Source organism: Aethalodelphis obliquidens, unplaced genomic scaffold, assembly GCF_003676395.1.
Source record: "Aethalodelphis obliquidens isolate GAN/ISIS:26980383/991018 unplaced genomic scaffold, ASM367639v1 scaffold13, whole genome shotgun sequence".
Taxonomy (NCBI): Eukaryota; Metazoa; Chordata; class Mammalia; order Artiodactyla; family Delphinidae; genus Aethalodelphis; species Aethalodelphis obliquidens.
In genome coordinates, this window is record NW_020837957.1 from 4,433,703 (window position 1) to 4,448,795 (window position 15,093).

Here is a 15,093-nt window from a genome sequence, read left to right on the forward strand (position 1 = left end):
TATCCACAAAAAGAAACACAAAAATGGTCATAGCAGCTTTATTCATAACAGCTCAAAGATGTACGGGTGTCCATCAGCAGGTGAATGAATATACAAATTATTATGGTATATTCATAAAAAGGAGTAGTACTCAGAAAAAAAAAGAACTACTTATATACATATCAATGTAGATGAATCTCAAAAACATTATGTTAAGTAAAAGAAGCCAGACACAAAAGAATACTTACTATATGAACCCACTTATATGATATACCAAAACAATTTCTCTATAGTGATAGAAATCAGCTTTGCCTGTCTATAAGGGTGTACATTTTAACTGGAAAACAGCAGAAGGGAACTTTTGGGGTTGGTAAATATATTTTCTGTCTTGATTACAGTATTAGTTATATAGGCTTATACATTCTTAAATATATCAAATTATGCAGTTAAAATATATATATTTCATTATATGTAAATCTTACCTCATTAAAAAATTTCCTACTATATTTCTATTTCTTAGATATATTTAAAGAAGTGATCTACCACCAGTTTTGTTTTTAAAACATCAAAATTTACAGTACTCAGTAAAATTTTAATCTTATAACTCTAATTATGGGACGAAAATTTTATATATATGACAAAAATTTTAAAACATCAACCTAATGTGAGATAAGAAACATAGTTTTTCAATATTCTTAGATGTAAGTAAGCAAAAAGGTTTACATCCATTTGTGACACATGCAATTTTGTAACCTAATTTTTTGATGTAGAAGATCACTTTTGACTTGAAGGATCAAGAAAGATTTCTTAAAGGAGTTGGCCCTAAGCCATACTTAAAAGCTAGGAATTGAAATTGAAAAGTTGAATTAGATAATCTCTCAAATCCTACAAAATATTTTGTGAATCTATGAGATGGGATTTGTAGCAATAAGAGTATGTAATAAAATTAGGGAGAGGTAATAAAAGCTAGAACCTGGAAAGTATAAATGGCAATGGAAAGGGGGGTCTGATTATAAGAGAATAATTCAATGAGGGGACAACGGAGAGGAAAGGGCCAAAGGTAAAGGTCTACACCTTTTTCTTTCAGGTTTCTGGTCTGGACTCTCTTGCTACTCATATGTTAAGTGCTGTAAACTATATAAAAATGTCTTCTGATCAGTGATAACTCAGTCTACGTATTGCATTTAGAAATAATAACATCATTTGATTTTTTAAATTATTTGAGCTTAATTAAAAGTGATTATTTTTAAATACCTTTTTTAAAGTACAAAATCGTTATTTCATAACAACACCATGTTTTTTTACAAAAGATTTTTAGTATATAATGTATTAAATACCTTTTAAAACAGGAAGCTGACGATAAGCTGCAAGTTTTGGCTGAAACATATTTTCCATTATAACTCGTTCCATAAAAAATAAGTCCTGTTGGAACTTATCAGATTTCAATACTGCCTCTGAGTTGTCTTCTTCTTCATCATGGACTTTAGCCAGAATTACATTTTCAATATCCATTAGAGAACTACCTTCACTAACTGTAAAATACAAATATGATGCAATGCTAAAATAATTCAAATAATATTAGCTGGTTTGTACATTCTAAAGATTTAAGAAATGACATTTTGCCACCACTATTTGTTTTCCTCCAGTATTTAACAACTTCAATAGACATTTATTGAACATCTTTTACAAACCAAGCACGTACAAGATATACATATATTATCTCATTTTGGAATTCTTAACCACTCAAAAAATGTGTGTTTTCCAGAAAATAAGCAATGATAACTCATAAGGTAATTTGTATCTCTATATATTTTTATTCAAACTGAAATAAAATTATTAGCAGTCTTCAGATAAAGGTTTGATTTGATTATTGCTTTTTAATAAAAATTAATTTTTATTGATTTTATTTTTATTGATGCTATAACAAATTACCAAAAACTTAGCGGACTAAACCCATACAAATGTATTATCTTAAAGTTCTGTAGGTTAGAGGTCTTCTGTCATTACATTTCTCTCTGACCAGAACTGGAAAAAGTGCTCCAATTTTAAGTACCCGTGTGATTAGTTTCCGTCCACTCCAGTAACCCAGGATAACCTCCTTCTCTGAAGATCCTTAACATAATCACATCTGGAAAGTCTCTTTTGTCATGTAAGGTAATTTATTCACAGGTTCCAGAGATTGGGATGTGTATATATTTGGAGAATGATTATTCTGCCTACCACATTACTTAGTAAAAAAACAGAATGAAGGGGAATCCTGCATCCATGAAGATGAAGTAGACACTTTTTCTTATTCCTTTTCTAAATACAACTAAAACCCTTGGACATCATATATAAAACAAACACAGGAAGCCTTTGAAAACCTTTGACAGAAGGAGGCAAAGCAACAAGAGAGCTCAGGACACAAGGAATGACACAGTGGTGAGTTCCCTGGATTCCTTATTGCTGCACATACTCCAGACAAACCTCCTCTCTCTAGCCAAAAGACCAGGAAAAGAAAAACCTTGCAAGAGAAAAAAAAAAAAAAACTTTTAGAATATAACCATTCCACTCCAGACAAAAACACAGAGAAAAAATTGTAGCCCCACCCATTCCACAAATTCCACTAGCCAAGTGGGGAGCCTAGACTTCCATCCTTGCCAGGCTCTAACAAGGCATCCCAATCTCCTAGCCTTCCAGTGGGTGTGGTGTCAGAAAAGGATCAGTAAGGAGCCAGGACTTTCAATCCTAACAAAAATAATAACTGTGCTGCCCTTTCTGCAGTGTCAGCGGAGACCAGTTGGGGAACATGGAATTCCACACCTTCTGGCAGTAACAAGATGTCCCTTCTCCTCAATAGAATAGTCAGAGTTGGACTGGTAGAGTCAGAACTTACAGAACTGCCCCAAAGTAGTAAAGCCAAGTCCCAATCCATGGTGTCAGGGAGTGGTAATGAGGTGCTCCTATCCCCCCCAGTCATATAGGTAACAATGGAAATCAGAGCTCCCCACCTGCCCCTGCAAAACAATAATGAGGAGATGATCCCCTCCCTCACTGTAATTGAAGGTCAAGTGGAGAACATGGATTTCTACAAAACCCCACTTCTACTCCCACCTGGCAGTAATGGAGCAGTAAATTCCCCTGTCAAAATGGTGTCAAACAAAGCCTGCTAAAAAGGAAGGTTTAGAGAAGATCCAGTTCTCATGACATAATGCCCAAAATTACTAAATTTCAACTGAAAGTCACTCATCATACAAAGACCCAAGAAAATCTCAACCTAAATGAAACAAGGAAAAAACAAATAAAATCAATAGATGCCAACACTGAGATGACAGAGATATGTGAATTACCTGACAGTTTAAGGCAACCATCAAAAAAATGTTTCAAGCATTTATGAACACATTTGAAACAAATGGAATAATAGAAAGTATTACCAAAGAAATTAAAAATCTTAGTAAATCAATTCAAGAACCAAACGGAAATTTCAGAACTGAAAAATGAAATAATCAAAATTTTAAAATTCAGTGGATGGGCTCAACAGCAAAATGAAGGGGACAGAGGAAAGAATTACTGAATTTGAAGAGAGAACAATAGAAATTACCTAATCTGAAAAACAGAAAGAAAATAATCTGAAAAAAAAAAGCAAAAAGAACAGAGGCTCAAAGGCCTGTGGGACTATAACAAGTTATCTAACATTCATGTCATTGGGGAGGGCAGAAAGAGGATGAGACTGAAAAATGTACTTGAAGAAATAATAGCTGAAAATTTCCAAAATTTAGCAAAGAATAATATACAGAATCAAGAAACTCAGTGAATTCCAAAGAAGATAAACCTAAAGAAATCCACACCAAGACATCACACTCAAATTTCTCAAAACTGAAAACAAAGTAAACAAAAATACAGAAAGCATTAAAGAAGAAATGATGTCTTATATATAGAGAGAAATAATTTGAATAACAGCAGATTTGTCATCAGAAACCATGGAGGCCAGAAGGAGGTGGCACACATATTCTAAGTGATGAGAGAAAATAATTTTCAACCAAGAATTCTATATCCACTAAAAATATTTTATAGGAATAAAGATGAAATTAAGATATTCTCAGATGAAGAAATACTAAGAGAATTTGTTGCCAGCAGATCTTCCTTAAGAATGGCTAAAGGAGAATGGCTAAACAAGAAGGAAATTATTTTTAAAAAGAATTTTGGAATATCAGAGAGAAAAACAGAATGTGGAGAGTAAAAATATAGGTAAATACAATTTCCTTCTCTTCAGTTTTCTTAATTATGTTTCATGGTTGATATAAAAATTATAACTAGCTGATACAGTTCTAATGTTCAAATACTCCATTTAAATACTTAAAGGAAATATTTAGGGCAAACATATAAACAGGGGAGAGTGAAAAGATATAAAGGGGGGGGAAGATTTCTACTCTTAAACTGGTAAAATGTCAACACAAGTGGACTGCAATATGTAGAGCATCCACTAAGAAAAGCTCCACAAAGAGATAAGCTCAGAAATACCATATATATATTAGAATGGAATTGTGAAAAAAAAAATGAGTTACCAACAGGAAGACTGAAACTGGGGGAATGGAAAAAGGTATTCCATTCAAATGGAAATAAAAAGAAAGCTGGACTAACTATACTTATATCAGACAAAATAGACTTTAAAACAAAGACTATTACAAGATACAGAGAAGGGCATAATATAATGATAAAGGGATCATCCCAACAAAAAGGAAAACACTTGTAAATATATATATACACTCAACATAAGAACATTTAACTACATAAAGCAAATACAAATACACATAAAGGGAAAGATTTTATAATAATTTAACAAGAATTATTATAATCGTAGAATAATATAACAATAATACATAATTGTATAATAATAGAAAGGGATTTTAACACCCCACTTACATCAATGGACAGATGATCCAGACAGAAAATCAAAAGGAAACATTTGGCTTATACAACACATCAGACCAGATTGTTTAATAGGTATACAAAACATTCATCAAAAAAACAGCAGGATACACATTCTTTTCAAGTTCACATTGAATATTCTCCAGGGTAGATCACATGTTAGTCCATGTACAGGTTTCAGTAAATTTAAGAAGACTGAAATCATATTAAGCATCTTTTCTGGCCACAAAGGTATGAGACAAGAAGTCAACTACAAGAAAAACCTGGAAACACAAACATGTGGAGTCTAAACAACATGCTAGAAAACAACAAATGAGTTACTGAAGAAATCAGAGAGAAAATCAAAAAATACCTTGAGATAAATGAAAGTGGAAATACAACATTGCAAAATCTATGGGATGCAACAAAAGCAGTTCCCTGAGGAAAGTTTATAGTGATACAAGTCTATCTCAGGAAACAAGAAAAATCTCAAACAATTTAAAATTACACCTACAGGAACCAGAGAAAGAAGAACCAACACCCCCACACAGTTACTAAAAGGAAGGAAATAATAAAGATCAGAGCAGAAATAAATGAAATAGGCACTAAAAAACAATAGAAAAAAATCAATGAAACTAAGAGCTGGCTCTTTGAAAAAATAAACAAAATTGATAAACCTTTAGCCAGACTTTTCAAGAAGGAAAGAGGGCTCAAATAAATAAAATCAGAAATGAAAGAGGAAAAGTTACAACCAACACTACAGAAATATAAAGTATTATAAGAGATTATTATGAACAATTACATGCAAACAAATTGGACAGCCAATTTGTTGTTTAGAAGAAATGGATAAAGTCCTATAAATACACAACCTACAAAGACTTATCATAATAAAATAGAAAACCTGAACTAACAGATGACTAGTAAGGAGATTCACTAATTAAAAACCTCCCAATAAACAAAAGTCCAAGACCAGACAGCTTCACTGGTGAATTCTACCAAATATTTAAAGAAGGATTATTACCTATTCTTCTCAAATTATTCCAAAAGATTGAAGAGGGAACACATCCAAATACATTCTATAAGGCCAACATACATACCAAAATCAAAGACAGTAAAAACAAAAAGAAAACAACAGGTCAACATCCCAGATAAACATAGATGCAAAAATCCTCAACAAAATATTAACAAACAAAATTCAACAATACATTAAAAGGATCATACACCATAATCAAGTGGGATTTATCCCAGGCATGCAAAGATGGCTCAATATCTGCAACTCAATCAACATGATACACCACATTAACAAAACAATGGATAAAAATAATATGATCATTACAATAAATGCAGAAAAAAGTTTTGATAAAAGTTAACATCAGTTTATGATAAAAACTGTCAACAAAGTGGTAATAGAGGGAACATACTTCAACATAATACAAGCCATATATGACAAACCCACAGCTAACATCATACTCAAAGTGAAAAGCTGAAAGCATTGCCTTTAAGATCAGGAAAAAGACAAAGATGTCCACTCTTACCACTATTATTTAACATAGTATTAGAGAGACCTTCAAGATGGCAGAGGAGTAAGACGTGGAGATTCCCTTCCTCCCCACAAATACATCAGAAATACATCTACATGTGGGACAACTCCTGCAGAACACCTACTGAGTGCTGGCAGAAGACCTCAGACCTCCCAAAAGGCAAGAAACTCCCCACATACCCGGGGAGGGCAAAAGAAAAAAGAATAAACAGAGACAAAAGGATAGGGATGGGACCTGCACATCTGGGAGGGAGCTGTGAAGGAGGAAAAGTTTCCACACACTACGAAGCCCCTTCACTGGTGGAGACGGGGTGGCGTGGGGAAGCTTCAGAGCCGCGGAGGAGAGCGCAGCAACAGGGGTGCGGAGGGCAAAGCGGAGAGATTCCCGCACAGAGGATCAGTGCCGACCAGCACTCACCAGCCGGAAAGGCTTGTCTGCTCACCCGCCTGGGTGGGCGGGGTATGGGAGCTGAGGCTCGGGCTTCGGAGGTCAGATCCCAGGGAGAGGAATGGGGTTGGCGGCATGAACACAGCCTAAAGGGGGCTAGTGCACCATGGCTAGCCGGGAGGGAGTCTGGGGAAAATTCTGGAACTGCCTAAGAGGCAAGAGACCACTGTTTCAGGGTGTATGAGGAGAGGTGATTCAGAGCACCGCCTAAACGAGCCCCAGAGACAGGCGCGAGCTGTGGCTATCAGCACGGACACCAGAGATGGGGATAAAATGCTAAGGCTGCTTCTGCAGCCACCAAGAAGCCTGTGTGCAAGCACAGGTCACTATCCACACCTCCCCTGCCGGGAGCCTGTGCACCCCGCCACTGCCAGGGGCCCATGATCCAGGGACAACATTCCTGGGAGAACACACAGTACACCTCAGGCTGTTGCAACGTCATGCCAGCCTCTGCCACCGCAGGCTCACCCCGCATTCCATACCTGTCTCTCCCCTCAGCCTGAGTGAGCCAGAGCCTCCTAATCAGGTGCTACTTTAACCCCAGCCTGTCTGAGAGAAGAAAAGACGCCATCAGGAGAACTACACGCAGAGGCAGGGACAATTCCAAAGCTGAACCGCAGGAGCTGTGCGAACAAAGAAGAGAAAGGGAAATCTCTCCCAGCAGCTTCAGGAGCAATGGATTAAATCTCCAGAATCAACTTGATGGACCCTGCATCTCTGGAATACCTGAAGAGACAATGAATTATCCCAAAATTGAGGCAGTGGACTTTGGGAGTAACTGTAGACTTGGGGTTTGCTTTCTGCATCAATTTGTTTCTGATTTTATGTTTATCTTAGTTTAGTATTTAGAGCTTATTATCATTGGTAGATTTGTTTATTGATTTGGTTGCTCTCTTCTTTTTTGTTTTCTTATACATAGATATATAGATTTTTTTTTTTCCTTTTTCTCTTTTTGTGAGTGTGTATGTGTATGCTTCTTTGTGTAATTTTGTCTGTATAGCTTTCCTTTTACCATTTGCCCTAGGGTTCTGTCTGTCTCTTTTTTTTGTTCGTTTGTTTGTTTGTTTAGTATAGTTTTTAGTGCTTGTTATCATTGGTGGATTTGTTTTTTGCTTTGGTTGCTCTCCTCTTTCCTTTTTTCTTCTTTTTTGTATTACTTTCTAAATTTTTTTATTTTTAATAATTAAAAAAATTATTATAATAACTTTATTTTTTTTTCTTTCTTTTTTTCTCCCTTTTCTTCTGAGCCATGTGGCTGACAGGGTCTTGGTGCTCTGTTCAGGTGTCAGGCCTGTACCTCTGAGGTGGGAGAGCCAAGTTCAGGACACTGGTCCACAGGAGACCTCCCAGCTCCACATAATATCAAACAGCGAAAGCTCTCCCAGAGATCTCCAACTCAGCTCTAAGATCCAGATCCACTCAACAACAAGCAAGCTACAGTGCTGAACACCCTATGCCAAGCAACTAGCAAGACAAGAACACAACCCCACCCATTAGCAGAGAGGCAGCCTAAAATCAAAATAAGGTCACAGACACCCCAAAACACACCAGCAGTCATGATCCTGCCCACCAGAAAGACAAGATCCAGCCTCATCCACCATAACACAGGCACCAGTCCCCTCCACCAGGAAGACTACACAACCCACTGAACCAACCATACCCACTGGGGGCAGACACCAAAAACAATGGGAAATACGAACTTGCAGCCTGCAAAAAGGAGACCCCAAACACAGTAAGTTAAGCAAAATGAGAAGACAGAGAAATAACAGCAGATGAAGGAGCAAGATAAAAACCCATCAGACCAAACAAATGAAGAAGAAATCGGCAGTCTACCTCAAAACGAATTCAGAATAATGATAGTAAAGATGATCCAAAATCTGGGAAATAGAATGGAGAAAATACAAGAAATGTTTAACAAGGGCCTAGAAGAACTATAGAGCAAACAATGATGAACAACACAATAAATGAAATTAAAATTTCTCTAGAAGGAATCAATAGCAGAATAACTGAGGCAGAAGAACAGATAAGTGACCCAGAAGATAAAATAGTGGAAATCACTACTGCAGAGCAGAATAAAGAAAAAAGAATGAAAAGAATTGAGAACAGTCTCAGAGACCTCTGGGACAACACTAAATGCACCAACATTCAAACTATAGGGGTCCCAGAAGAAAAAGAGAAAAATAAAGGATCTGAGAAAATATTTGAAGAGATTATAGTTGAAACCTCTAATATGGGAAAGGAAATAGTCAATCAAGTCCAGGAAGCACAGAGAGTCCCATACAGGATAAATCCAAGGACAAACACGCCAAGACACAAATTAATCAAGCTTTCAAAAATTAAATACAAAGAAAAAATATTAAAGGCAGCAAGGGAAAAACAACAAATAACATACAAGGGAATCCCCATAAAGTTAACAGCTAAACTTTCAGCAGAAACTCTGCAAGCCAGAAGGGAATGCCAGGACATATTTAAAGTGATGAAACAGAAAAAACCTACACCCAAGATTACTCTACTCAACAAGGATCTCATTAACATGTGATGCAGAAATTAAAACCTTTACAGACAAGCAAATGCTAAGAGAATTCAGCACCACCAAACCACCTTTAAAACAGATGCTAAAGGAACTTCTCTAGGCAGGAAACACAAGACAAGGAAAAAACTTACAATAACAAACCCAAAACAATTAAGAAAATGGTAATAGGAACATACAGATTGGTAACTACCTTAAATGTAAACGGATTAAATGCTCCAACCAAAAAATATAGGCTGGCTGAATGGATACAAAAACAAGACCCATATGTATGTTGTCTACAAGAGACCCACTTCAGACCTAGGGACACATACAGACTGAAAGTAAGGGGATAGAAAAAGATATTCCATGCAAATGGAAATCAAAAGAAAGCTGGAGTAGCAATTCTCATATCAGACAAAATAGACTTCAAAATAAAGACTATTACAAGAGACAAAGAAAGACATTACATAATGATCAAGGGATCAATCCAAGAAGAAGATAAAACAATTATAAATATTTATGCACAAAACATAGGAGCACCTCAATACATAATGCAAATGCTAACAGCCATAAAAGGGGAATCGACAGTGACACAATCATAGCAGGGGACTTTAACACCCCACTTTCACCAATGGACAGATCATCCAAAATGAAAATAAATAAGGAAACACAAGCTTTAAATGATACATTAAACAAGATGGACTTAATTGATATTTATACAACAATCTATCCAAAGAAAACAGAATACACTTTCTTCTCAAGGGCTCATGGAACATTCTACAGGATAGATCATGTCTTGGGACACAAAGCAAGCCTTGGTAAATCTAAGAAAATTTAAATTGTATCAAGCATCTTTTCTGACTGCAGCCCTATGAGACTAGATATCAATTACAGGAAAATATCTGTAAAAAATAAAAAAACATGGAGGCTAAACAATACACTACTAAATAACCAAGAGATCACTTAAAAAATTAAAGAGGAAATCAAAAAATACCTTGAAACAAATGATAATGAAAACACGATGACCTAAAACCTATGGGATGCAGCAAAAGCAGGTCTATGAGGGAAGTTTATAGCAGTACAACCTTATCTCAAGAAACAAGAAACATCTCAAATAAACAACCTAAACTTACACCTAAAGCAATTAGAGAAAGAAGAACAAAAAAAACCCAAAGTTAGCAGAAGAAAAGGAATCATGAAGATCAGATCAGAAATAAATGAAAAAGAAATGAAGGAAACAATAGCACAGACCAATGAAACTAAAAGCTGGTTCCTTGAGAAGATAAAGAAGATTGATAAAGCATTAGCCAGAGTCATCAAGAAAAACAGGGAGAAAACCCAAATAAATGGAATTAGCAATTAAAAAGGAGAAGTAACAACTGACACTACAGAAATACAAAGGATTATGAGAGACTGCTACAAGCCACTATATGCCAATAAAATGGACATACTGGAAGAAATGGTCAAATTCTTAGAAAAGCACAAGCTTCTGAGACTGAACAAGGAAGAAACAGAAAATATAAACAGATCAATCACAAGCACTGAAATTGAGACTTTGATTAAAAACCTTCCAACAAACAGAAGCCCAGGACCAGATGGCTTCACGAGCAAATTCTATCAAACATTTAGAGAAGAGCTAACACCTATCCTTCTCAAACTCTTCCAAAATATAGCAGAGGGAGGAACACACCCAAATTCATTCTAGGAGGCCACCATCACCCTGATACCAAAACCAGACAAAGATGTCACAAAGAAAGAAAGCTATAGGCCAATATCACTGATGCAAATATCCTCAACAAAACACTATCAAACAGAATCCAACAGCACATTAAAAGGATCATACACCATGATCAGGTACGGTTTATCCCAGGAATGCAAGAATTCTTCAATATATGCAAATCAATCAATGTGATACACCATATTAAAAAACTGAAGGAAAAAAAACATATGATCATCTCAATAGATACAGAAAAAGCTTTTGACTAAATTCAACACCCATTTATGATAAAAACCCTCCAGAAAGTAGGCATAGAGGGAATTTACCTCAACATAATAAAGGCCATAAATGACAAACCCACAACCAGCATCATTCTCAATGGCGAAAAACTGAAATCATTTCCACTAAGATCAGGAACAAGACAAGTTTTCCCACTCTCACCACTATTATTCAACACAGTTTGGGAAGTTTTAGACACAGCAATCAGAGAAGAAAAAGAAATAAAAGGAATCCAAATTGGAAAACAAGAAGTAAAGCGGTCACTGCAGATGACATGATATTATACATAGAGAATCCTAAAGATGCTACCAGAAAACTACTAGAGCTAATCAATGAATTTGGTAAAGTAGCAGGATACAAACTTAATGCACAGAAATCTCTGGCATTTCTATACACTATTGATGAAATATCTGAAAGAGAAATCAAGGAAATACTTCCATTTACCACTGCAACAAAAAGAATAAAATACCTAGGAATAAACCTACCTAAGGAGACAAAAGACCTATATGCAGAAAACTATAAGATACTAAAGAAAGAAATTAAAGATGATACAAACAGATGGAGAGGTATACCATGTTCCTGGATTGGAAGAATCAACATAGTGAAAATGACTATCCTATCCAAAGCAATCTACAGATTCAATGCAATCCCTATCAAACTACCAATGGCATTTTTCACAGAACTGGAACAAAAAATTTCACTATTTGTATGGAAACACAAAAGACCCCGAATAGCCAAAGCAATCTAGAGAAAGAAAAACGGAGCTGGAGGAATCAGGCTCCCTGACTTCAGACTATACTACAAAGATGCAGTAATCAAGACAGTATGGTACTGGCACAAAAACAGAAATATAGATCAATGGAACAGGATAGAAAGCCCAGAAATAAACCCACACACATATGGTCACCTTATTTTTGATAAAAGAGGTAAGAATATACAATGGAGAAAAGACAGCCTCTTCAATAAGCAGTGCTAGGAAAACTTTGGATCTGTCACCTCAAGCAAGGGCAGCAAAAGCAAAAATAAACAAATGGGACTACATCAATTTCAAAAGCTTTTGCACAGAAAAGCACACTATCAACAAAATGAAAAGGCAATCTACCGAACAAGAGAAGACATTTACAAATCATGTATCTGATAAGGGGTTAATATCCAAAATATATAAAGAACACATACATCTCAATATCAAGAAACCAGATAATCAGATTAGAAAATGGGCAGAGGACCTAAGTAGGTATTTTTCCAAAGAAGACCTACAGATGGCCAACACACACTTGAAAACATGCTCAACGTCACTAATGATCGGGGAAATGCAAATCAAAACTACAATGAGATATCACTTGAAACCTATCAGAATGGCTAACATCAAAAAGACAATAATGACTTCCCTGGTGGCACAGTGGTTAAGAATCCACCTGCCAATGCAGGTGACACGGGTCTGATCCCTTGTCCAGGAGGATCTCATGTTCCGCAAAGCAACTAAGCCCATGAGCCACAACCACTGAGCCCACATGCTGCAACTGCTGAAGCCCACACACCTAGAGCCCGTGCTCCACAAGACAGGCCACAACAAAGAAAAGCCCGTGCACCTCAACGAAGAGTAGCTTCCGCTCGCTGGAACTAGAGAAAGCCTTCATGTAGCAACTAAGACCCAATGCAGCCAAAAAAAAAAAAAAAAGAAAAGAAAGAAAGAAAAGACAATAAATAACAAGTGTCAGCAAGGATGTAGCGAAAAAAGAACCCTCCTGCACTGTTGGTGGGAATGTAAATTGGTACAGCCACTATGCAAAACAGTATGAAGATTCCTCAAAAAACTAAAAATAGAATTACCATATGATCCAACAATTCCACTGCCTGGTATATATCTGAAGAAAATGAAAACATTAATTTGAAAAGATACATGCACTCCAATATTCATAGCAGCATTACTTACAATAGCAAAGATATGGAAACAACCTAAGTGTTCAATGATAGATAAATGGATAAAGAAGATATGGTATATATATAATGGAATAATACCAAACCATAGAAAAGAATGAAATCTTGCCACTTGCAACAACATGGATGAATATAGAGGGCATTTTCCTAAGTGAAATAAGTCAGAGAAAGACAAATATTGTATGATTTCACTTACATGTAGAATCAAGAAACCAAAATAAATAAACAACAAAAACCAGAAACAGACATAGATACAGAGAACAAACAGGTGGTTGCAGAGGAAATCAGTGTGGGTGGTTGGGTGAAACAGGTAAAAGGGATTAAGAGGTACAAACTTCCAGTTATAAAATAAGTCACAAGGAAGTAATATACAGCATAAGGAATATAGCTTATAATACTGTAATAACTTTGTATGATGACAGGTGGTTACTGAACATATCCTGGTGATTATTTCGTAATGTATTTAAATGTTGAATCAGTATGTTGTAAAACAGAACCTAATATAATATTATATCCATTATATGTCAATAAATTTTAAAAAGAATAGCTAAAAATCCAAAAAAAGTAACAATATCAAATATTGCCAAGAATGAGAGCAACAGGAATACTCATTCATTGCTTGTGGCAATGCAAAATGGTACAACCACTTTTGAGGACAGTTTCATAGTTTCTTAACCTAAGCATGCTCTCACTATATGATCTAGCAATCATACTCCTAGGTATTTACCCAAATGAGTTGAAAACTTATATCCACACAAAAAACCAACGCATGAATGTTTATAGCTGCTTTATTTATAATCACCAAAAACTAGAAGCAACCAAAATATCTTTCAATAAAGTAATAGATAAACAAACAGTGGTACATCCATATAATGTAATATTATTCAGTGATAAAAATAAATGAGCTGTCATGATAAGACATAGAGAAATCTTAAATGCATATTGTTTAGTGAAAGCAGCCAGTCTGAAAAGGCTGTATATTATACAATTCCAACTATATGATATTTTGGAAAAGGCAAAAATACAGAGACAATACAAAGATCAGTGGTGGCCAGGGGTATAGGGAAGAAGGAATGATAGAATAGGTGGAGCACAGGAGAAATTTAGGTCAGTGAAATTATTCCATGTAAAACTGTAATAGTGGAAATATGTCATTATGCATTTGTCAAAACTCATAGAACAGTACAGCACAAGGATTAAACTATAATGTAAACTATGAATAATAATATATTAATATGGGTTTATGAATTGTAACAAATGTACTACATTAATGCAAGATGTTCGAAATAGGGGAAATTTTGTGTGGAGTTGGGACAGAGATGGAGTTATATGAATCTCTCAGTACTATCTGCTCAACTTTTCTATAAACCTTTGCTTAAAATGCCTACTCATTTTTTAAAATCTAAAACCCTACTGCAAAAGAAAAAAAAAGCCTTTAAGAGAAAATAATTTTTCTCTGTGAACTGAGCTATGGCCTTATACACTTTCAAAAATGAAAACTATTGGCCTATTTTTCCCTTGAATATGATAACAGAGGTTAAAATATAACCCATACATTCAAAATTTAAATGGAATAGAAATACTTCTTAAAGCAATATGGATCATATTTAAGTTTCTTCTCTTTGTGTTTACATTACAAAATCTCAGAGTCAAAAAGGACCTTAGAGGTGACCTAGTCCTAGTTTTTATCTGAATTACTTTAATTCTCAATAAATCTGATCATTCGGCTCTGTTGCATACATTTTTCTATGTTTTATTTTCTCCCTTTTCCTAGTTCTGGGGTCTCCTATTCC

The 15,093-nt window shown here is 35.5% G+C and overlaps 1 protein-coding gene across 1 annotated transcript in view; it reads right to left on the reverse strand.

Moving 5' to 3' along the window:
* DNAI4 (dynein axonemal intermediate chain 4) overlaps positions 1–15,093 on the reverse strand; it is a 119,676-nt gene that overhangs the window by 45,056 nt on the left and 59,527 nt on the right. Inside the window, 1 exon segment of the mRNA XM_027114001.1 lies at positions 1,317–1,511. Within this exon segment, the coding sequence (XP_026969802.1) occupies positions 1,317–1,511 (195 nt within the window).